Below are 23995 nucleotides of genomic sequence, written 5' to 3' on the forward strand. Positions count from 1 at the left end.
CCATGACCCTTAGTTTCCTTTCTCCAGATGTCCTTCCAAAGATCATCTTTGTATAATCAACTTCCATGTAATCATGTCATGCCCATTTCACAGATAAGGCACTGAGGCTCACCCTGTCCAGGGTGACACCACTGGGAAACAGCAGAACTAGCAATAAAAGCCTTTGACTCCATTCCTCAATGGGAAACACTGAAACATTCACTTTTAGGTTTTTTCCTCTCTGGATCATATGGTGGAATCATTTTGAGTCAGTATCGAAAAACTAGTGGAGCCTTGGTGTCTCTGCACTGCCTGCCACAATTGCTTCTATTTTGTCTAACGCTTAAAATCGTGTCACCTAGCTTCCCTCTTGGCTATGATGAGGTAAGATCTGTGGCCTGGGCACCAACTATGGATGATTGTGCTCCCAGAAACTCAGGCTGAGCTGAGGGGTGCTGGTGGACTTCTTGCAGGGAGCCCAGTTAAGACTGGGTGGACCCAGGGCTGCCTGGGCTGCTGCTCCTACATAGCACAGAGGAGCCCTCCATGATCTTTTCCCCCATGAGCATTCATGGCTCCCTATTGCAGGGGCTAAGGGTAGCTTTTCTCCTGCAGAAGTAACTGCCTCCCACTGCAAAGGCCCCTGCATAAATTGTCACTCTTCTGGTTTAGCGGTTGGTGGATTCCAACTCTTTTCTTGTGGTCAAATAACCTCTTTTTTTTTTTTTACTTCTAGGTTTGTGGTTATCCCCTAACTGGACTTCATGGAGAAATCTTCCCTGATACTAACCTGAATCCCAGAACAGCCCCCATTTTTTCCCTGGACAGAATGAGAGACCTTCTGTAACCACACATAACTTGCCATTTTGGGGAAGTTTATCAGGATGGGGGCACAGGAAAGACTGTTACTCAAGCCAAAGCGACTTAATTGGAGTTGCTTCCTCTTCCTATTGGGAATGCTGATCATCGTTTCTACCTACCAGCACCTGAGGATCCTGCAGAGCCTCCCCTCACTATGGGTAGCAGTCTCTTCCCAGCACCCTATGAAGCTGTCCAGCAGAGACCTCCCCAGTGTGATAATGGTGACCAGTGACCCTCTGAAAGCTACCTCTGAAATGGAGAGTGAGACATGGGTGCCCCAATTCACAAAGGACAGGGACGAAGCAACACCTGGCCGAACAATGGAGAACATCCCCAGTACACCCAGAAAAACAGCCAACATCTCTCCAACAATTCCCAAGAATAAATCCAGTCCAACAGCAGCTAGTCCAGAAAGAGTGAAGGGAAACACCCCAACCACAGCCAGTGGAATACTAAATCACTACACTCCAGTTACAGCCAGACCAACAATAAGGAATTATACCCCAACAATACTCAGGAGAGAAATGAAGAGCTACCACCCAAATCAAGCAAGGGAAAAGGTGAAGAAATACACTCCATCCCCACTTGGTGGAACAGTTGACAATGATGCCCCATCCACACTCATGACTGTGATAAGAAGCCGTGGATTCAACCTAAAAACAGCAGTGAAAGACAGTGAAATTATGACAACCTACAAAATGTTGGCGACCAACCCTTCCCAGAGCATAATGGAGAAAACCACCCCAACTAATCTCAAGAAAATAATTGCTAACACCCCAACCTTCTTGATAAATAATGTAGAAACAAATACTTTGGTGGAAAAGAACACCCTGACTACCCCCAGAAGAATGGGTAAGAACAGCTCAACCAAACCCCGGGAGTTAGTGGAGGAGAACAACCTGACAACGCCCCAGGGAGCAGCCGTGGATCACACCCCAGACGCCTCTGAGGGGCAAGAGATGACAAGCACCACAGCAGACAGCAGACAGGCAGAAACCAAAACCCCTGCTGCTGCCTGGAAAGGTAGGAATCCCTCTTTCAGAACCAGTGCACCCACCTTCGGATTCTCCTCAGCCACCTTCTGGGGGCTGACCCGGAAACTTTCCACAGCACGTAGCACCTCAGCAACTCCCAGAAACAGAGCAGATCCAATCACCCAGGCTCATCATTATGTGGCCGTGCCTACTGCCCCCTCCCCCAGCCTGACAACAGCCATGATCCCAGAGGTGCCCAGTCCCAGTCCCTCAGTACTGCCCTCCAGATGGTCAGACCTCCACCCACAGGGAGAATACCCCCCAGACCTGTTTGGTGTGGAGAAGCGACGGCAGGGCTGGTTGATCCTGCATATCTTTGGCATGATGTACGTGTTCGTGGCCTTGGCCATTGTGTGTGAAGAGTACTTTGTCCCAGCCCTGGGCATCATCACAGAGAAACTGCAGATCTCTGAGGATGTGGCAGGCGCTACATTCATGGCTGCTGGAGGCTCTGCCCCTGAGCTCTTCACATCCCTCATCGGTGTCTTTATCTCCCACAGTAATGTGGGCATTGGTACCATCGTGGGCTCTGCTGTGTTTAACATTCTGTTTGTCATCGGCACCTGTTCCCTCTTCTCCCGGGAGATCCTCCACCTTACCTGGTGGCCCTTGTTCCGTGACGTCTCTTTCTACATCCTTGACCTGATGATGCTCATCATGTTCTTCCTGGATAGTCTCATTGCCTGGTGGGAGAGCCTGCTGCTGCTGTTGGCCTATGCCTTCTATGTGCTCACCATGAAGTGGAACAAGCAGCTCGAAGCCTGGGTAAAGGAGCATCTCAGCAAAGGACCCGTGACCAAGGTCATGGCCTTAGGGGACCTCAACAAGGTAAGGTCAGGCTGGCACATGCTTCTCTAACCCCTTTGGAGCAAAAGGAATGGGAGGGGGATGGGAACTGAAGAGTAGAAAGTGTTAGGTCAGACCTGAAGAGAAGGGTGCTCTGGTTCCCTTGATGTTCATTAGGCACTTAGACTCCTGTTCTCTGCCAGGCATAGTGCTGGAGCCTTTGTTACAGTGACTTTGGCTTGACCTCCAGTTACCTTATAAAGCAGTTATTATTGTGATCTTCCATGGACAGAGGAAGAAACTGTGTCCTAATGAAGTTAAAGAACTTATTCAAGGCCACACAGCAAATAGATAGTGGGGCATTGGTTTGAACCCCAGTTGGTTGGCCTGGGTCTTTAGAAATGACATTAGAGCAGCACTTCGGACAATGTCCAAGGGGGTATGAGGCAGGGAAAAATGATAATCTCTCCCATGTGCATAGTGTTTAGGGTTTTTCCAGCACCCTCATTTTCATCTAATCCTGTTTGTTCACATTCCACATTTGGAGGGGCTGGTACCTTGGATGGGTGTGACAGTGGAAGGATTTTTTGGTTTTAAAATCTTGGAGAATATGGGAACTCTGCTCTCCACTGACAAACCAGCCCTGGGGGCAGAGCCCTCTGTGCTGACAGGAGACCAGATACCAGAAGCTCCAACCCTGGGACTTTCTCCTGGGCCCAAAATTTCTTTCCAAGAATTTCTTTGTGCCTGTGAGGAACCTTCCTGCTAAACTCATTGCATGATTCTATAACCAAAAGATGAGATTAAAGTGGGGAAGTGATCTCTGAAATTCATCTCAGAGTTGTTTGGCCCTTGGGACTCCAAAGTGAGGGAATATAGACACCATTTCTCTCCTCCTCTGAAAAGGTGAGTTTGGGTAAAGATTGGCTCATGGTTGCCTGTTTTGGGTCACAGAGAAGTCAATGCTGTGAGCAGAATTTTGTGTGCAGAGTGGAAGGATTTAGCAACTTAATCTAGGGTAGTTTTGATGAGTGGGTAGGCATTGAGCCCAATCTCAGCAATATATCTCAGAGATATACGGTGCAAGGGAGATGAAATGTACTTCCCTTTGGATTCTTCAGGTAATGTGTCTTGGCCAGGGCATGGGATTGAGAGTTAGGAAGCCAGTATTGTAATCCAATTCTGCCTCTAACTGTGTGAGCTTGGACACATCTCTTCCCTTCTCTGAGGGAAATGAGTCAACTCATCAACAAAAGGTCCTGTCTGCCTCCAGCATTCATTGATAATGTCCTGTGTTCAAGGGAGTTCAGTTCTGGTACACCAGCACAAGCTGTCATTTGTCTGACCTAGTCAACTGAGCTCCAAATGTCTTCTTTGAAGGAAGCCCCTCAAAGAGGTGTGCCCTGCCCAAGGACATTCAACCAACAGATTTCAGAACTCGTATCTAAACTCCCCATTCATCGTTATTTCTACCAAATTATTGCTCCATGAAGTCAAAGGTTTAAAAAAAGAAAGGGAAGCTCAGAGCATTGCATTGTGTAATATGAAGAAATAGGGTCTCCTTCTTTGTGAAGTTCTTAGGGCAGGCCTTGCTGAGGGGGGCCGTGAGGTCCCAGTGCTCTCCAAGAAAAGCACTTTCAAAATACCTGTGACTTGCCTCTCAGCCCTTAATAGTAAACTCTGTTTTTATTTAAATTCCACAAATTCTTTATCTTCCATTTCATCAGAGCTAGACTGTCAAAGCAAAGTTTGCCAAGAATTACTGATTTAAAAAGAGAATTTCTTTAAAAATTTTTTTTTCTTATATTGTTCATTTTTGTACAGTATTTGATTTCTCCCCTTAGGTGTAGTCCCCATAAATCTCCCACCTCCGTATCACCCATGAACCATCTCCATAGCTCCTTGTGCTCTTCACTCCCCTATTCAAAAGAGAATTTCTAACTTACTTAAGAGACTCTTCAAAAGCTTTAGCAGCAGCTCTTTGCCAACCAGTGAAATCACCAGTGGTGCTGATTACAATTCCATCCTTGTTTATTTGTTGAAACAGTCTCTGTATGACTTTTTAATTAACAGCATCAATTTTTAAAAAGAGGTTGAATTACTGGCTATACTTGAAGTTATAGATCTATATTTATTTAAAATAGAAAATCTATATTTAGGATTTTCCATCACTAACAAATGCCTTCTAAAAATCAGTCCAAATAACTCAAGAACTAATAGCTGCTTTTAAATGACTTTTTAAAAACCATTCAGATTCAGAATATCACCAAGGTTTCTGATAGCCAGAAAAAGGGACTATTTCGAATTCATGAAGCAATTCTCTGAAAATCCAATCTTTAATCTAGTAAACTGTTGGTTTTCATTTTTGTGGTTTAGGCTATGTACTCAACCTCTGTAAATTATTTTACTTTAACTATGAAAATAAAAATGCCTTGTTCTCTCTTCTCTCACACATTGATTTCTTGGTTCACGTCTCTCCCTGACTGATGGGTCCCTCCTTGGAACATATTCTTAGGAAGGCAGGGGCCTTATTCAGTCTGGACTGGGCTTATTCAATCAGTCATCCCCAGAGGTGAGGAAATCTGGAAGAAGTGGGGCAAGATCAGACAGAGTAGCTAGGGGCCAAGACAGGTGTCTGGGGAGGCAAGGTCAGAGCCACACTTGCTCAGGAAGTCTGGAGGGGGAGGAGAAGTGGAGGACTTCTCTTCAGCACTGCACTGAAGAAAAGCAGGCACAGGAACGATACCTGGGCCTGCCCCTTCCTTTGTCACCCATCTGGGGGGAGGTGTGGAGAGGGCAGCTATGTGAGGTTCATCATTGCTACTCAATGGAGATACAACCTTTCAGTCTTCCAGAAGGCTGAGCCAGGGACTCCTTCCTAACAGAAGTTCTCCAAGTATTTGTTTTGGTTTCTTCAGGGGAGTCTAACAATTTAGAGAGAGAATGGAATGGGTTATGGATTACATACTTATGCAGGGCCTATTCCTTACATACTTTCCCGCAGCAATTTCTCATAAAAACCCTAAAAGGACTAGATTCTTATCCCCATTTTGCAGATGAGGAAACTGAGGTTCCTAAGTAATTAATTCAGTCAAAGTTAACAGAGCTAGTAGATAGTCCTTACCACTGGTTCATGAATTTATATATCTGGGCTTTAATCCAGACTCCACTGATAATATCCCTGTCACCCTAGGCAAGTTGATGCAATTCGACAAACCTCTGTCGTAAATGAAAGGCAGTGTGAGAAGTAAAAAGATTGTATTCCTTCCAGTAGAAGGGGTAGGCATAGGCAAAAGTAACTGTGATAAAGGGAACACTGTAAAGTGCTACTGTCTCTTTACTTTTCAAACCAGCCTTAGCTGGCTCGCTCAGCCATCAAGTGAACGGGATGAACTAGAGCAGGTAGGTGTAGGAAAACTTTTGCTTTGAGGGTCAGACAGTTGAATGTATTAGGATTTGCAGGACGTACAGTCTCTACAGTCTCTCTTGCAACTCCTCAACTATGTTTCAGTGTGAAAGCTACCAGACAATAAATAAAGGAATAGGGATGGCCAAGCGGTGTTTTACTGAGAGCAGCATACTCCAAGGTGTTCCCCTGCCTGAACAATTTAGAGATGTAAGATCAGCAGAGAAAAATTCATTTTCTTACTGAATATTCACCCCACTGATAACTGTGTGTTTGTGAAAAGACCTTTCAACTTCCTGTTTATTTTACTCTAGTAGTCTTGATCCAGGATAAAGGTGTTTTTTTTTTTTAAAGATTTATTTATTTATGCATACAAGAACTGGGGTACAGTCAGAGGTGTGGGGGGTGAGAGGGCTCACCAGAGACAGAGTGGGGAGTAGAACAGGCAGATTGACTGAAATACACTGCTGAGGGGAGCAGCGGGCGAGCCAGGAGATGTCTGCTGCGCCATGTTGGTTGCTCTCTGGCCAGGGATTGAACTTGTGCTACAGTGGCTGCGGACAGTCTCATAGGTTGTGTCTCAACCTCTTGCGCCACCAGGGAGGCCCCAGGATAAAGGTTTTGAAGAAGGATTTTAATTAGAATTCACTTAAGAGCATTTCCAGAAACAATAAGACATAGACACACAGTAACTATTTTAAATTCTTTCTTTTGACACTGCTGAAAAAAAAAAAATCAAGCTCAACATATTTCAGGCAATATTGTCAAACTACCTTGTATTATTTTATTTTTTATTTTATTTTATTTTTTTTTTAGAGGCATGTTATTTATTTATTTATTTATTTGTTTGTTTGTTTGTTTGTTTGTTTGTTCGTTTGTTTATACATGCATTGGGTACAGTCAGAAGCGCGGGAGGGTGAGAGAATTCACCAGAGCCAGAGCAGGGAGCAGAGCAGGCAGAAGGACCGAAGCACACTGCTGAGGGGAGCAGCGGGCAGCAGGAGAGGTCTGCGCGCCATGTGGGACCCTCCTCCAGTGGCCGGGGAGCAGCCGGGGATCGAACCAGCGCCGCAGAGGCCGCGGGCAGCTTCGCAACCCAGCGCTCAACCGCTGCGCCACCGGGGAGGCCCCTACCTTGTATTATTTGAAGGTGCCTTTTTTTTTTGTAGGTTGAATACTTTATTTTTTAATTATCTTTTTACATTTTATTTTTTTAATATTTTATTTTATATAATTCTTACATCATTTTTCATTTTTGCACTATGTATGCATTTTCATTTTGGTTATATTCCCCATATAATTGCACCCCCCCCTTATTTTGACCCTAATCCTTCCTCTCCCCTCCACCCTCCCAAGGTGCCTTTTATGACCCTAATAAGGAGATGGTAAATGTTTGTTTGGTTATCAGCACAGTGTAACTTAGATTGCTCTGCAATTTTATCCCTGATTTTGAAATCTCAGTGTATTTTTTCTGGTCAAAAATGTTAAATATCTGACCTACCTCAACCATGTGTCATCACAGAAAGCCCACAAACAATAATGCTGAGGTGCTTGCCTGGCTGAAAAGCCTTTTCTGTCTTCAAGGATGAGGGGACCTTCTTTATAGAGAGAGCTACCAGCTTTGTGAGGACAGACCAGCCATCTACATGAGATGCTGATGGGCAAGACAGCTCCATGGGGCCCAAGTGGTGAAAAGAGCTACAAGTGTGGGCATGAGCCAGTCTGGCCTCCCTTGGAAACCCCACCCCCATATTCTGCCCCAGGATACTTCAGAATGTGAACGTCTGGGAAAAAGTCTGTCACTCTTTCCTAATGAATCAGGGGTTATTTTCTTCCTGGAAGGATTTATTTTTAAACCAACCAACAGAACCTCCAAGCAAATATCTTCTGAGGGGCTGGTTCTCCCCTTTCTTGTGAGGGTTAACATTTATCCCAAGGGTTCTCAGGGGCCTGTACAGTCAGCTGCCTGCTGTGGAAATGAGAAGAGATGCGGTGGACTGGAAGCAGCACCCATGGGCCCTGCCTAGCAAATAGGGACTCCATTGTGCTCCCAAAGAGCCCATCCTAGCCTGAGCTGAAAGGTTCACTCCTTTAATTCCTTTAATAATAAAGTGTTGTAAAGGAAAAAAGCAGGAGTCCTTGAAAGAGAATTAGAAGGGCACCTTAGCGTCCCAGAAGGTGACATGTAGAACTGAAACATGGGGAAAGAGCATGCCCCAAGAGGCGGAGAGACCCCGGGATGAGGGATTCAAGACGGGTAAGAGGGATGGTTTATTTGGGGCACTGGAAGTCAACTAATGGAACACTGCAGAGGAGGCCGGATTGTGGAAGTCTAGGCTGGGGTTTGAAGGTTAAATATTTTCTGAGACCAGGTCATCTCTGGGTGTATTTCTTTGTTGCAACCCAAGGGCTCCCTGTAGAGAGAGGGAAGCAGGGAGAAGGAGCCAGGGGCTCTGGTGCATCTCACGACTCCTGTCCCCATTTGCAGCTGGGCAGTGGGACAATTGTGGCAGATGAGCTACAGGACACCCGGAAGCTGAAGGTCAGTGCCATGTGAAGTCTTCCCAGTGGGGAGACAGACACAGACCCCGGGTCCTGTGGCCCTGATGCTGGACTCAGGTCTGGGAAGCTCCTGGGAGCACTGGTAGGGTGAGCAGGGAAGGATCTGGCTTCTTTGCCTGAGAGGCTCTCATCTCCAGCTGGCCTTTGGGAACTGAGTCCAGAATGCCCCTGCTTGCTCGGCCACTAGTTAGTGGTGTGAACCTGGACATCAGATTTTACATCTGTGAAATGACTGGACTATATGAACTGAAGCACAACATTCTGCGATTGATCGCGAAACTTAATTACCTCTGGTTTTGGAATGTCCCAGAACTAAGAGAACCATAGCAGGGCCACTGTGGGCAGGAGGGGCTGAGGTTTCTGAAAAATTGTAGTTTAGGTGCCCTTGGCCCCTAGGTATTTGGGAAGAAGTGCGGTCTCCTTAGAGAGGCGAGGCCAGGCCCGAATGAAACCTCCCTGTGGGAAAATCCCTCTGCCTGCTGTGAGGTACTGCCTTACCACAGCCACCAGGTGGCAGGAGAGCTCAGCCCAGAAGGATGGGGAAGCCGGAGAACGAGACAGGGACCTAGTAGGGAGTAGAGTAAGTCGTTGCCTGGGGACCTTCCGTTGTAAATCAGATGATGTCTCTATGCCTGTCACATCTGTGTGTCTGCATATTCAGACATGTGTGTGCATGTGCCCGTGAGGGTCCCTGAGCATGTGGGTAGAAGAAAACTGGAATGGGAATTGGACCTGGGTGCTAGCTTTGACTCATTTACTCCCTGCATGAGCTTGAGTAAGCCTTTTGAGTTTTCACTTCCTTTTCTGTAGATGGGAAATAACTTTATTTCTGTGGTGGGGCAGTGATTTGTACAGCAGGAGGGGGCCCTTTGTGGGCTGTAAAGGGTTGCACTTGTGTGCAGTGGTCTGACTGTGGTGTGTGGCTGAGCGTGTGTTTCTCTGAGGCTGTAGTTTCAGAAGTGGACAAACCCTCGGTCATGCGGTATCCTTAGTACACATTGCCTACTCCCTGTTGAGACCGAGGAGAATTTTCAGTACAAAGAAGTTTCTAGTCATGCAAACATGAAGGTGAGGTAGAAAGAGATGTCTGGCTGCTGTGAAGGAGGAAGGGGGGCCAGCATAAGGCTCCCAGGCTTCTGCTGGCTGTATGGGGGGAGGCCGGGAGAGCAAGGCACTGGCTGGAGTAGGGGCCACTGAGGCCCGTGCGGTCTCCCCCCTTCTCAGGTCCCATCTGTTCTGACCCGTGGAAGCAGCTGGACCTCTCTGCACAACAGCACCATTGGCAATACCATCTTCTGGCTCATGCTCCACAGCCTGGACCCCCTGGGAAAAGGTAAACAAAGCCTCTCCGTGCCTGCATGGTCTCCCCATCCACACCTTCAGTCCATCCGGTACTTGAAGAACTGGGGCCTGCAAAATTGAGATGCAGCAGGTAGGGGGAGGGGGTGAGTGCAGGAGTAGGAAGAGAGTTAGCAGAGGAGAATTGGTGGTAAAGTCAGACAGTCTGGGAACCAGGGTGGAGGCAAGACACAGGATTCACCAGAGAGGGCCCCAAGGAGTTAAGGTCCTTAGGTGTCTGTATCCCTACTCCCTCTCTGTAAAATGAAGGGGTTCACCTGCAGTTAGTGAGGCTATGAGTACCCTGTGCCCAGTACTGCCCTATGTTGGGGCTCCCCTCAGTGACTTCCCTGCAAAACCCTTCACCCACACTTCAGCCCATGTTCCACAGTCTCAAGACAGGCAGCTCTACCCAAACTGACTGGGCTGCTTCTTGGGCACCTCCTATAAGGGCCAAGCCCAGAAGCTCTAAGTGGCACCTCCCTTTGCTCTGTATTTAGCCCTGGGGTCCTAGGAAGCCCACTAATTCCTCACCCTCCCTCTCTATTCATGAATCCCAAAGGACAGCCTGGGAGATGCCAGGACCATTTCTGGGGATGATGAGGATAAGGGCAGGGTCCACAGTGCAATGGCGGCTGATGTACAATTTTACAAATGATGGGGGCAGTTGAAATTCTCACTATCCACTTACCAAGTCCCACCTCTGACCCCTTTCCCCAGGGAGCTGCCCCCAGCAACTTGTGGTGCAGGAACAAATTGATGTGTGTGTCGGGGTGGGGGGGGGACTCAGAATTTACTCAGGTCCTGAAATGTCCCCTTCAGATATAATATTGGGTTGTTAGGTGTTTAAAACAGCACATTGTACTGTAAAACGCAGAGCCAGACACAAGGTGATCAAACCTTCCTCTGAAAATTCTCAAGTTGAACAGTGATAGACATTGAGGGAGGCAATCCCCAAGGGTCAGTTTTGGAAAAAGTACCCCTGGTGTTACAAGAGGGGAGCCCACAGCTCCCCTGCAGGCTGTGGTGTGGGTGATCAGTGCTGGGGATGACCAACCTGGGTGCAGGGAAGGAGGCTTTATCTTAGGGTTATGCTTGACCAGGCCTCATGGTATCACCAACTCTAGCAAGGTTTCAAAGAGAAAGACCCACCCCTGAAGGGCCTGGCTTGCCTGGGCCACTTCCACCATGTCATCCCTGGGACAACGAGCAGGCTTGGGACATGGTGTGCCTGGGTGGCGGGCTTGGAACGGTGCTCCTGGGGAATGATGGCTGACGGTTCTGGAATGCAGTCTGCTCAGCCCAGCCAAGCCTGATCTACCCGCTGACCTCCTGCAGGGTGGGGCCACACAGTCTTGTGAGGAAGGATGAATGCTTTCATTCCCAAGGCTTTCCAGAGTCATGTTTGTATTTCCATACACTGTTCAGATATTTGACTGTCCAGATGTTTCCACTCTTTCCACGTGTTCCGACTCTTCTAACAATGCTGATCTGTGGGCTGAGTTCTCACTTATCCTGTGAGGGGCTTTTCCTCTCCTGGATACCCATAGCTTTTCTGGTGATTTCACTCAGAGTGTGTGTGTGTGTGTGTGTGTGTGTGTGTGTGTGTGTGAAATGGGGGAGGGAGGCCTGCAGCTGACCTGCTTTCCTCAGTGGTATGGGATATGAGAGGTCAGGGTATGTGTTAGTGCCAGGACGGGAACCAGGAACCCTCCTTTGATGACAGCTAAGTTATCTGTGTTCAACAGAAGACTGCAGTGCCTGCTTGGTGCCTGGAGGCACTGGAGTGGCCTGGGTGAAGGATGCAGTGGCGTGCCCACTTCCTGACATCTCAGTTCTGAGGAGGACCTGCTGGACTGGCCACCAGGACTCCTTGAGGGACACACACAGAGGTGGCTCTGCAGTTAGCCCCTATTACCAGAAGTGATGGCAGTTGAACCAACTCTGAGAATTCTGGAAACTGGTTGCGAAGAGAAAATTTCAGACCTGTTTACATGTCCTGCCTGTCCTGGACCAGAGTAGTGTTTGACCCAACCACCTTTCCAGAGTGCGCTTCTCCCTATCAGTGTTGTGGACTAAAGGATCTTCAGGGTCCCTTCTCACTCAGACCCTCTGGAATGCCAGGCCTCACTAGTACAGACTTGCTTCCTGGGTGGAGTGGCCACTCTCAAATACTGTTGTCAATGCATCACTGTTGTCATAGCTAAAACTTAAAACTATATAGCGCTCTCTAGGTGCCAGGTTCTAATTTAAGTACATTCTTGTATACATTTATTTATGCCAACAACTCTGAACGATTTTACTGATGAAGAATCTGAGTACAGAGAAGTTAAGGAATCAGCCAGGTAGGTCTATGGCTGGCAAGTGGCAGGACTAGGATTCAAACCCAGGCTGTCTGGCTCCAGAATCTGAGCTAACAAACAATATTTAATTGCAGCAGTGACTGCGCTTTTATTTATTTTGTCTCATGAACCCCAATATCACTGCTCTGAGTATGTTAATGTTGCCTTTTTAGAGAGGGGAGACTGGCTTAGAGAGGGAACGCAGAAAGTAAGTTACAAGGGACCTTACAGATAGTCTAGTCCAAGGATGGCAAAAATGTCTCCCTGACTCTGTTTCTCCATTCGCTGCCTCTTGCAGACAGCTCAGCAGTCATGCTACTTTCCTACCAGGCTTGGATCAGCATTCTCAATTCTGCACTCAGGCAGCCCTCACTTGAGCTCATAAAGGAAATCAATCCTATTTGTTGTCCCTGAGTTGCACCATGTCATTTTGCCAGAGGGGATAGGCCCAGAGAAGGAAAGTGACTTGCCAAAGTCACAGTCAGTAGGGGCAGGGCAGGGAATTTAAGATGAAAGTGTGGGAGTTGGGTACCCTGAACAAGGTGAGACCAGAATCTACACCTCACAACTCACAGGCCAGCCTCTTCCCATCCACGGCAGCTGCTTGACTGCTCACTCACTGGTGTCGCTGAAGCTGTGGCAGGAGTCCTGGCAGGTGTTTCCTGTATCATTCAAAGCCAAGCCCCAAGGCCAAAGCGGATAGCAGACCGGAAGTGAGAGGATGGTGAAAACAGTGGCGTTTCTTCTGTCACCTTCCTCTCTCCTGTTGGCCAGCAGCCAAAGCTCAGCGCTTGGTTTCTCTCAGTCAGTAGTGATCTGCTGTTGCCCTGCACATTTGCTGTGCTGCACTTTGGCCTCCTTCCTGTGCTCCATCTCTGACAAAGTGCTGGCCTGAGGGCAGCCCTGCACCACTCCCTCCTACTCCCTTCAGATGGGGTAACCAAGACCAGCCCAGGGGTTGTTGAGCTTCCACTTCTTTTTAGCTAAATTTTGTCCCAGATGAGACTCTATTGGACTCTACTTCTTCCTGTCACTTCTACACAAGTATAGTGCTGCTAGGAATTGGTCTCAGTTTGGCAATCCCAGTGAGGGAAGGCTACCAAGAGTCTGATGACATAAAAGTCTAGCATCTATGTGACAGCTGTGGCAGGAGTGGGGTAGCTTCTGCTCTGTGGGCTCAGCACAGCACACCAGGACAGCACGCCAGTCCGATGCACCCTGTAGCCCTGGAGGGGGTAGAACAGCGTTTGCCACACAGCCAAGAAGTAAGATAGCTAGTACCTAAACCCAAAGCTCCAGCCTTTCCAAGGCCCTTTACCCACCAAAGCTATTCTGAGGATGCCTAAATCAGCAAGATCCTCCCCCTGCAGTTTGTGGGGGGAAGGGTGAAACCCTGGGAGTTGGAGATTTGCCCTCTGCCCCAGTTGCCCCAGCTGTTCACAGTATCCATAGCTCATATCAGCCAGGATGGAAATGTGAGTACAGGAGGGCGAGGTTGGCCACTGCTCAGCTGCCCTCGCATCTGCACTAGCAATTCATATCGCATCATTTTACTTTCCCCCAACAAACCTTCCAAGACCCCTAAATTGGTAAGTCCAATAGCCCTGGAGTCACATTGGTTTTGACCAACTGCCCTCAGAACCTGGCACACTCTTCTGACCTATCCCATGTCTATCCTTTAAAGAGGAGGAGCCAGCCAAGCTCCTTGCAGTCACAGTCACAGTCACACCAGCCCCTGCTCCAGATGTCAAGGGAGATCAGGATGAGGATCCTAGCAGTCAGGTAGGCACAAGCCTCTTCCCCGGTGGAGGAATTTGAGAGGCCCAGGGTAGGACATGCTAACCAAAAGCACTTTCTTTTTATTTTTTAAATATTAGGAGCAATGTGACTTTTTAAAGTTTTTTTTTTTTAAAGATTTTATTTATTTATGCATACAAGAACTGGGGCACAGGCCAGAGGTGTGAAGGGTGAGAGGATTCACCAGAGACAGAGTGGGGAACAGAACAGGAGGAATACACTGCTGAGGGGAGCAGCGGGAGAGGCAGGAGGGATCTGCTGTGCCATGTGGGTCTCCTCCCCAGCTGGGGATCGAACTCGTGCTGCAGTGGCTGCTGACAGCTTCATATGTTGCGTCTCATCCCCTTGTGCCACCAGGGAGGCACCCAAAAGCACTTTCTTCCTAAAGGTCTGAAATGTGGTTTGAGGTTCATTCCCCTGGGAGGAGCATTTCTTTTCTCTGAGGGTCAAGTTAATTCACTATAATACCTTAGTATGAGGGAGATGACATATATGGCAATGTGTTGCTGACTGTCACATGCTATGAGAACTTAAGGGACAACTGTTGCTGGGCCTGTCCATAGCTAGGGGCCAGCGAGGCCAGGCAGCTTATGAGACCAGGCAGCTGGGAATGGGAACAAGGGAAGAGTATTGCTGGGGAAAGAACCTTCGGAGGCACCTCAGCTTCATTTGCAGACCCAGTTTCTAAGGGGAGAGAATTTGTTCAAACCAAGTCATGGTTCAGGGATCCAGCCTGTACCCACTCATCCTCTCCTGGCAGCTTGGTTGACTCTGCTGTCTTTACAGCGATACAACCTCTCCTTCCACCAAACTCCAGCTGTACTGGACTTCTTGTCTCCCAGGCCTTTGCCTAAATGGTTTCTTCCTCCTCCCCCTTGAGTGCTTTTTCCCTCTCCCCTTCATATAGCCTACTCTCACTCACCCTTCCAGGCTGCTATAAAAATGCCTTATTTGCTCCTCCCCACCCCCCAATCTCAATGCCCATGACACTTTGTCCCTCTTTCAGCGTTCTTCCTTGTATCATATTGCTTACCTTGTATTCTCTTGATGAGTCTTCATTTCCCCACTAGGTGACGAGTTTCCTAAAGGCAGAATTCAAGTCTGAGTTGCCACTGTTCCCCATTGTGCTCAATAAGGGTTGAATAACTGACAGTAAATAAGCATCCTGTTAGTTTTTCTATTTGACATGCAGAAGCAATTATATCTTTTTTAAGCCAGCAACTTGAGGCTCAGCGTCTAAGACAGCTTTGTGGTATCATGAGTGTCCTGGGTAGGCCCAGTACAGTCAACTTAAGCAAAATGGATTAAGAGGATACAAAGGTAGCTCCTGGAATCCCAGGGCAGGGAGTGAAGAAGGATGGTCTCATAAGGAGCTGCACCTCAGCCTGCTCTCCCTCACATCTCCTTCTCAGTGTCTAGGCTCGTCCATTTGCTTCCTTATGAGCGTACCTAGCCCTAACCCACCATCCAACCTTCTGGTCCACATGGGTTCAGCCAGCAACTGGTTCCCAGTCTCTAAGGGGAGAGAATCCGTTCAAACCAAGTCATGGTTCAGGGATCCAGCCTGCACCCAGCAGCAGTGGCAGGGAGAGGTGGGGTGCTTTGACTCCCATCACAGAAGGTAGTCACCCGCTCAGGGGTTCAGGGTGACAGTTCTCAGAGAAGAGGGTGCAGGCTGGGAAGATACTCCCATATCTATGAATTTAAGTAACTCATCTGTCATCTCCTGGAAGTCTTCTCTCCTGATAGGAACAGGACTTATTTTAGTCTGATATCTTCTTATTTTTCTTTCTCAATTTGAAGCACAGGCCTCATGGATATTAATGGTTGATGTCAATAGGAGTTCTAGACTCTGGTTGCATATTAGAATAATTAGAATAATTAGGGGAAGTTTTAAAAAGTGCCCAACCCCACTCTTAACCAATAAAGTCAGAATATCTGGGATGGGTCCTTGGGCATGAATTTTTTTTTTTTTTAAAGATTTATTTATTTATTTATTCAAGATTGATTGATTGATTTATACAAGCACTGGGTACAGTCAGAAGCGCGGAGGGTGAGAGAATTCACCAGAGCCAGAGCGGGGAGCAGAGCAGGCAGACTGACGAAATACACTGCTGAGGGGAGCAGCGGGTGGCAGGAGAGGCCTGCGCGCCATGTGGGACCCTCCTCCGGTGGCCGGGGAGCAGCCGGGGATCGAATTGGCGCTGCAGAGGCTGCGGGCAGCTTCGCAACCCAGCGCTCAACCGCTGCGCCACCGGGGAGGCCCTGGGCATGAATGTTTTTAAAGCCTCCAGGTGATCTAGTCAGCAGCAGAGTTGAGACTCACTGAACTTCCCTTGGGTGTTGGAAGTGCCAGGTTGTTACAGGTAAATTGCATGCCTAATGCAAGGACCCTACAGAATCAGTGGCTTTCAGAGTGCATGGAGTCATCAGTCCATGGTTCCATGTGCAGATGGATCTATTAGAAACATTTGTGAGCATTTCAAAACAGATTCCTTGCTTCCATTCCCAAAGATTCTAATTCAGTTAGTCCAGGAAGTCTGTATTTCTAATCAGGTCGGTAACTAGGCTACCAAGTTTGGGAACCAAAGATAGATTTGGTCCTGGCATTTGCAAAGCAGGGTAGGTTGGTGATAGCTAAGAGGCTAAGAATGGGCTATCCATATTCAAATCTCAACTTTTTCACTTATAAACTATGTGGATCATGTGCAAGTTATTTAAGAGTACACTATCTTAGTCTCTGTGTCAGGTGGACCTAATTCTACTTGTATTGTTAATTAAATGACTTATGAAACATAGTAAATGCTAGTTATTATTGCTGTTACTGTTACCATTATTAAATAACTTAGTATGGTGCTTATCACATAAAACCCTCAATAAATGGGTATTATCATCATTATTATTTTATACTTATATGGTAATATAACAGTTGGGGAGTTTTAGTATTATCAAAAGATATCATGCCGTATTAGGCAACATTAGTGGAAGTATAAGATTGAAGACAAGGGAAGTGATAATCCCATAGGCTCCTCACAGGATATAATCTTACCAGAATGAGATTACCAAGGTGGGGAGAAGGCTCTACGCAATGATGTGTGGGAATGAAAAAGAACCTAGGAATCTTTAACCCAGGATAGAGAGTTACCTAATGGAAGAGTGATTAGCCTTGTTTTCTGTGGCTCCAACGAGCAAACCTATACGCAGGGGGTAGAATGTTGGTATAAATAGAGACTTCAGACTTATCATAATTGTCAAATGACAGAAGCTGCTTTAGGTGGTGAGTTCTCTGTACTTGGAAATGATTAAATAAAGACTACCACTGGGGAGGAGTGTCGTGGAAGGAATCTTATGAATAATTGCACTAGTTTCCTCCTCATACTGGAGTTTTTAGATACATTCTGAAAAAAATAACAACAAATAAATGGGAGAAACTGGGAAGGAAAACCAGCAGAGCAGTTATTAACCTACTACTCTTTTGGCTTTGGGTTGCAGGAAGGACATGTGGCTGGAACGGCAATGACAAGTGATGCTTTTGAAGGGGAAAATGGAGGACAAAGTGGAGGTAAAACTCAACTGGAAGGCGAAGGTGAAATCGATGCAGAAGGAAAAGGAGACAATGAAAATGAAGATGATATGAAAGGGGATGAAGGTGAAACTAAAAAGCAGGAATTCAGTACTGAAAATCAAGGTGAAGCCCAAAGTGATGAGAAAGGTACAGATGATGAAGAGGGAGGTGATAGTGAAGTTGAGGAGGAAGTGGAGGATGAAGAAGAAGAAGAGGAGCCTTTGTCCCTGGAGTGGCCTGAGACCAGGCACAAGCAGGCCATGTACCTCTTCCTCCTGCCCATTGTGCTCCCACTGTGGCTGACAGTACCCGATGTCCGGAGGCTGGTGAGTTTCTTGGCCGTCCACCTCCAGGGAGTCTGTAGGGTCTCTGGGCACTCCCACTCAAGAGGAGGGAGAGGGCAGTGCTCAACCACAGAGGGACTCTGGGATGACATTGCAATTCAGGAGGGGACCATTCACCTACGGGCAAAAAAGTGGGCTGGAGAGGCTGTAAATATGCTTATTTCTATCACTATAGGGAGTGTGAGTTCCTCCTTGTCTCCCATCTCAGTTTCTTTTTCTTTTTTTTTTTACATATATATTTTATATTAATTTATTTTTTTACATCATTGTTCATTTTTTAAAATATATTTATTAATTTTTTTAAAGATTTTTATTTATATAATCACTGGGTATAGTCAGAAGCGCGGGAGGGTGAGAGAACTCACCATAGCCAGAGCGGGGAGCAGAGCAGGCAGAAGGACCGAAGTACACTGCTGAGGGGAGCAGCAGGTGGCAGGAGAGGTCTGCGCGCCATGTGGGACCCTCCTCTGGTGGCCGGGGAGCAGCGGGGGATCGAACTGGCACTGCAGAGGCTGTGGGCAGCTTCGCAACCCAGTGCTCAACCGCTGCGCCACCGGGGAGGCCCCATTGTTCATTTTTAAACAGTATTTGCTTCCCCCACCCCCTCAGGTGTAGTCCCCATAGTTTCCTTCCCCAATGCACCCATGCACCATCACTTCAGTCCCCTGTGCTCCTCCGTCCCCCCTCTGATCCCTCTCCCTCCTCCTCCCTCCCATCTCAGTTTCTTGATTATAACAAGTGGATGGTGCCACTGCACTCTCCTACATCATAGGGAGATTCTGAAAACATAGGGCACTAGGTGCTATTTCTACCCCGCAGTCCTATTTATAGGGAAAGGTATGACTAATGTATCCCACCCAAAGGCAGTCTATGTTCTTTCTGTCTCCACGACTGGAAAGGAGTGAGGTGGGTGGTTGTGATGGGGGCAGGCTGCAGAAACTAAATCAAACACCTAGATGGGTCTGGTTCTAGAGCAGCAAATAGCTCTCCAGTTGGGTGGCCCCCTCACCGACGGGGCCCCACTATAGGCCACCAACCCCATTCTCTCCCAGCAATCGCCAGGCCTCACTGGAGACAGAGCTCTTTGCTCCAATGTCTCCAGATTCTCTCCATCACTGCTCCAGCAGATGCTGTCACTGATGCTGGCTCCCTCAAGAGGGCCAAAAACCTTTAGCCTCTGCAACTTAATTTCTCTTTCCTTTCAAACTTGCAAACAGGAGTCGAGAAAGTTTTTTGTTCTTACTTTCCTGGGATCCATCATGTGGATTGCCATGTTCTCGTACCTCATGGTGTGGTGGGCTCACCAGGTGAGTGAACATCAGCAGCTAAGCCCTGCACAAGCAGGTCCCGAGACCACTTTTTTCCTTCTGGGCAAATTTCCAGTGCCCGTGGATTGCTGAGGAGTGCGTGAACTTGTAGTTTCTACGTTGTTTGTAAAGGCTTTTTAATTTTTTTTTCTTTTTAAAGATTTATTTAGTTATGCATACAAGATCTGGGGCACAGGCCAGAGATGTGGGGGTGGTGGTGAGAGGATTCACCAGAGACAGAGCAGGGAGCAGAACAGGCAGATTGAGTGAAATATACTGCTGAGGGGAGCAGCGGGCGAGGCAGGATAGGTCTGCTGTACCATGTGGGTAGCTCCTTCGCCGGCCAGCCGGGGATTGAACTCGTGCTGCAGAGGCTTCAGATTGGTTCATAGTGCGGTGCTTAAATCCTTGTGCCACCAGGGAGGCCCCCTGTAAAGACTTTTCAAGTGTGTTTTTAATCTTATAAGGTATTCCCAGGGTAGTGTGACATGGGAGGCCCTTTACAACCTGGTCCAGCTCAACCATTCCTTCATAGCCATAGTTCCTGCTTTCTCTTATTGTGCACCACCCACCCTCTCCACCTGGTGAAATCATATAGTTATGAGAACTAGCTCGGTTTTGTCTCCTCTCTGGCAAAAAAATATCAGTCCTCTTCTGAGTACTTGCACCTTTTTTTGTAGAACAAAAAACAACAGAGCTGTACCTGTTGTTTACAAGCTTTTCCCCTTCCCTAGCTGAGAGCAGCGTCTGTGTTGTCCTGCTCTAATCTTCCATTTCCAGCCTCTAGCTTAGTTCCTGATACAGCAGGTGTCCATTGTCCTGGAAATGGAAATATGACAGGAATAGAACTTTGGAGGAGCAGTTCTTTGGGGAAGGCAGAGGTGATGTGGTTGGAATGACAGTAAGAGGTGGTGTCATAGGTGAACTTTTAGTCCAATTTAGAAAAAGATAGCATCGTTCTATGAAGTGTTAAGCAGGGGCCACTTTCTTCATCCCTGCGGCCCATGTCTCCAGACATCCGTTCCACTCTCACTCAGGTTGTGTGTGCTGAGCTCCACAGCAGGCTTGACACAGTAGTGTGTGGGTGGTGCTTTGAAGAGGCTCAGATTTTTCACCTGCTGTTGCTATGGTTTCTCATTACCGTTACTGTTTACCAGGTTGGAGAAACGATAGGGATTTCTGAAGAGATTATGGGATTGACAATCCTAGCAGCAGGGACATCAATTCCTGACCTCATCACCAGTGTGATTGTTGCTCGGAAAGGCCTGGGCGACATGGCCGTCTCAAGCTCTGTGGGCAGCAACATATTTGATATCACCGTGGGGTGAGTGGCAAAGTTGCTTTCCAAGGCATATCAAGTGTGGCTGGAAAACATTATGTGGCTCCTTTTGCTCAGCTTCATTAATTATACATGGAGTAAAGAACATTTATATTATTAGTTTCTACAAGGCAGCACAGTATCCTCCTTTTATCCATCACTAACAGATGGGATTAATAGAACTAGAATGCTGCTTGAAATGTAGCTGACTGGAATTTATAGATGAATTGAAAAAGAAAGTCCATTAAATTCCATTACCAAATACAGTCAAATATGCTGCTCACTGACCTCCAAGGAGGTGGAGGTGGGGTTGGAAGGAGTGGTGACTCAGTCTCACTTCCTGATAGTCCTGCTTCTTTGCATTTGGGCACCTGCCAGCTCAGAGGCTCTGAAAGCATTTTGTATAAATAAGCAAATACATATCCTTCTGTGTGTGTTCCCTTACTCTTCCTCCCAGTTTTGTCAGAGCAGAGCAGGCTATTTTCATTTCCCCAAACATGTCCTGGATTTGGGTGGTGGCTTTGGTTTCTTTAATTCAACTTTGTGTGTATGTGCGTGTGTGTATGTGTGTGCAGTGGGGTAGGTAAAGTGATCAAGAGAGTCTTGATCACTAGAGAATTTAAAAGAATGTTATTCTGAGCGAGGCCTTATGGTGAAAATTTAGAGATGAAAGAGTTCCATATCATGATCTGGGTTTGTCTTAAAGAAATGAAGTATGACAGAAAAAAACTCAGTCCTCTAAATCACAAAGCTGTAAACCAATATTAATAAAAAGAAGTGCCTTGTAAACTGCAAAATATTGATTATACACATATGGGATTATTAAAAACCTTAAGAATATTCATACTTTTTCTTCAATCTTGCAGCTTGCCTGTTCCTTGGTTGCTTTTCTCTCTTATTAATGGATTGCAGCCTGTTCCAGTCAGCAGTAATGGCTTATTTTGTGCAATTGTTTTGCTTTTTCTCATGCTGTTGTTTGTGGTCTCTTCAATTGCATCGTGTAAATGGAGAATGAACAAGATCCTGGGCTTCACAATGTTCCTCCTTTACTTTGTATTCCTGATAATCAGTGTGATGTTAGAAGATCGAATCATATCCTGTCCTGTATCTGTCTGAGTCCAAGTCACTGATGCTCACAATGGACACGGATCAAAAAACTAGACCAGAAGTTATTGTACCTCATTACATTAATGAAACAACGAACATCATCCAGGAGAGTGAACTGAGTGGCCAGGAGCCATTCTGTGATATGGGACTGAACTTTATTCTCAGAAACCCCTGCAGCTCATTGTGGATTAAGAACCTCACCTCTGGAGGGGTGTGGTCCATCTCCCTGACTGATGCAGTTATTGCCTGGGTGCCGTAGAAGCACTCCTGGAGTCACAGGGTTTTCTAAATGGGCAATAATTGGGGATGAGAATTGGAATAGGTACAGTAGCATGAAGACGGGCTCCCAAGCTCACAATTAATTCCCTCATAATTCCTGAGAGGTGATGGATTCAAAAGATGCAGGCATCGTCTACATCTCACCTTCCTGGCCCCTGGCCCCAGCACATGCTGAATTTGCTGTCTCCTCTATTCAAAGGATGAGGTTCTATCAGGTTTGCAGTCATTACAGGTTAAGTTTTTGATAAGCGTTAAGGCCATAGGGAAAAAAGGAATTACCATTATACAACATAGTCCATCCCATATATTTTGTAGCTTAAAAGGACTGCATTTATTCTTATTGCTGCACTTCTGAAAAGTGAAATTAAAAGTTAGTAGCCCAAGAAATTAAAATTTATTTTTTGCCCTTGAAAGATGTATTAGGGAAGGAAAGCTACTTTCTAAAGGTTATTTGAAAAGTCAAGTTAGTTTTGTCTCCATCAAGTGGTCACCTTGAGGGATTAGACATTCTAACAAAGCTTTCCTGGCTTTGCCATCCAGCATATTGTCACCTAGCAGTGACAGCAGTTACCGGTGAACAAGAAGGAAAACAATTTTAGAAATAATCTGTTGACTTTAGTCAACAGAGCCAAATCTGGCTTGTAAACTAAGAGATCCATTGGGGCACTGTTATTTTTTGTCAACTTAGATAGGATTATAAAGAAAGAAGATTGACTTCTTGTGTAGCTTATAAGTGGGATCTTACAGTAATTACCAAAGTGCAAATCCAAAACTGCTCAACACAAAGACAACATGGTGAGTAAAGGGTATCACTACTTCCAAGGTGGCCAGTGTAAAGGATATTTGTGTTTTTAAAAATTGTGTGATTAAACACTTTATGTGGAATTTTAAGTGCTGATATATTAAATATCACTGCTTGCTACTTTTAATAATATAAAGTTAAAGAACATAATTAAAAATGAGTATGTGTTGGTACTGGTTTTGAAACAAAAGCAGCTCAGGTGACTGCAGGTGATGATGGTAAATAATGGCTTTACTTACAAACACAAGAAGAGATTCACTGAAGACTAGAAGATAAATAGACAGATGTAGTATGAAAACAAAAATCTAACATTTGGTCTTGAAGGGTGAGTTTAGAGTACTTCAGTCTATAATCCATCAGTTAAAATGGGCAGTTTAATTTATGGTTTCACTCCCCCAGCCATTAACAAATGGCTTTTATTAAATTTCAATGAATTCTGAGTCTCAATGGTATTTTATTGTACAGACATGGATGGATTCATTCATATCTTTGTGTCACTTGGTTAGGTCTCCAAAGCCATGACCTGTGAACAGGAGAAGAGAACAAAGCTGATGGAAGGGAGATCCCAATAGCAAAACTCTGGGTGCCCACCCTGTATCTGCAGCCAATTTCAGCTAGCCTCTGGATGTCATCTCCTCACTGATAGCCCGGAATCTGATGCTTTTCCCCAGAATAAGTGAGTGACTAGTGATGGATAGTGAAACACTATGCAATGACAAAGTGCTGATAGCCATTTGATGATTAAAATAAACTTTAACGCTCTAACAACCTTTTCCTAATCAGTTTGCTCAATTTCTGGCATTTTTTTTGCCTAGAATGAAGTCCTGATCACTTTATACTATGATAGAAAGGATAAAGTATCTAAAATGAAAGCTGGATCTTAATGATGAATAGGAATTCACTGGGAAAGGAGGGAAGAAAGATTTCAGGAAGATTGAAAACTTATGTATCTCCTGAAAGGTCAATTTGTTATGCTTGGAAATTAAGTATTTTGTCAGACATTTACAAATCTACTATAATTTATTAAAATGCAAAGATAATAGTAAGAGAGGCCTTTCATTTGATAGGCAACTGATATGTATAGTTACAGGAGGCAAATTCCAGGTCTTTCACTCAGGGTCTGTCCTGCCCCATGTGGGAGTCCGAATTGGAAAACGGTGACTGCATA

General features: G+C 46.2%; 1 protein-coding gene across 1 annotated transcript; it reads left to right on the forward strand.

Annotated features, from left to right (window-relative positions):
• Positions 1 to 836: 836 nt before the first annotated feature.
• On the forward strand, positions 837 to 23395 carry SLC24A1 (solute carrier family 24 member 1; the record flags this gene model as incomplete). The annotated part of the gene is made up of 5 exons (XM_054692848.1): positions 837 to 2702; positions 17598 to 17996; positions 19232 to 19321; positions 20479 to 20645; positions 23334 to 23395. Coding segments are annotated over 5 exons (2538 nt in total), but the record flags the coding sequence as incomplete, so codon positions are not given.
• Positions 23396 to 23995: the final 600 nt, after the last annotated feature.

Source organism: Talpa occidentalis, unplaced genomic scaffold (assembly GCF_014898055.3).
Source record: "Talpa occidentalis isolate TD23 unplaced genomic scaffold, MPIMG_talOcc4v2.1 talOcc4.11, whole genome shotgun sequence".
Classification (NCBI taxonomy): domain Eukaryota; kingdom Metazoa; phylum Chordata; class Mammalia; order Eulipotyphla; family Talpidae; genus Talpa; species Talpa occidentalis.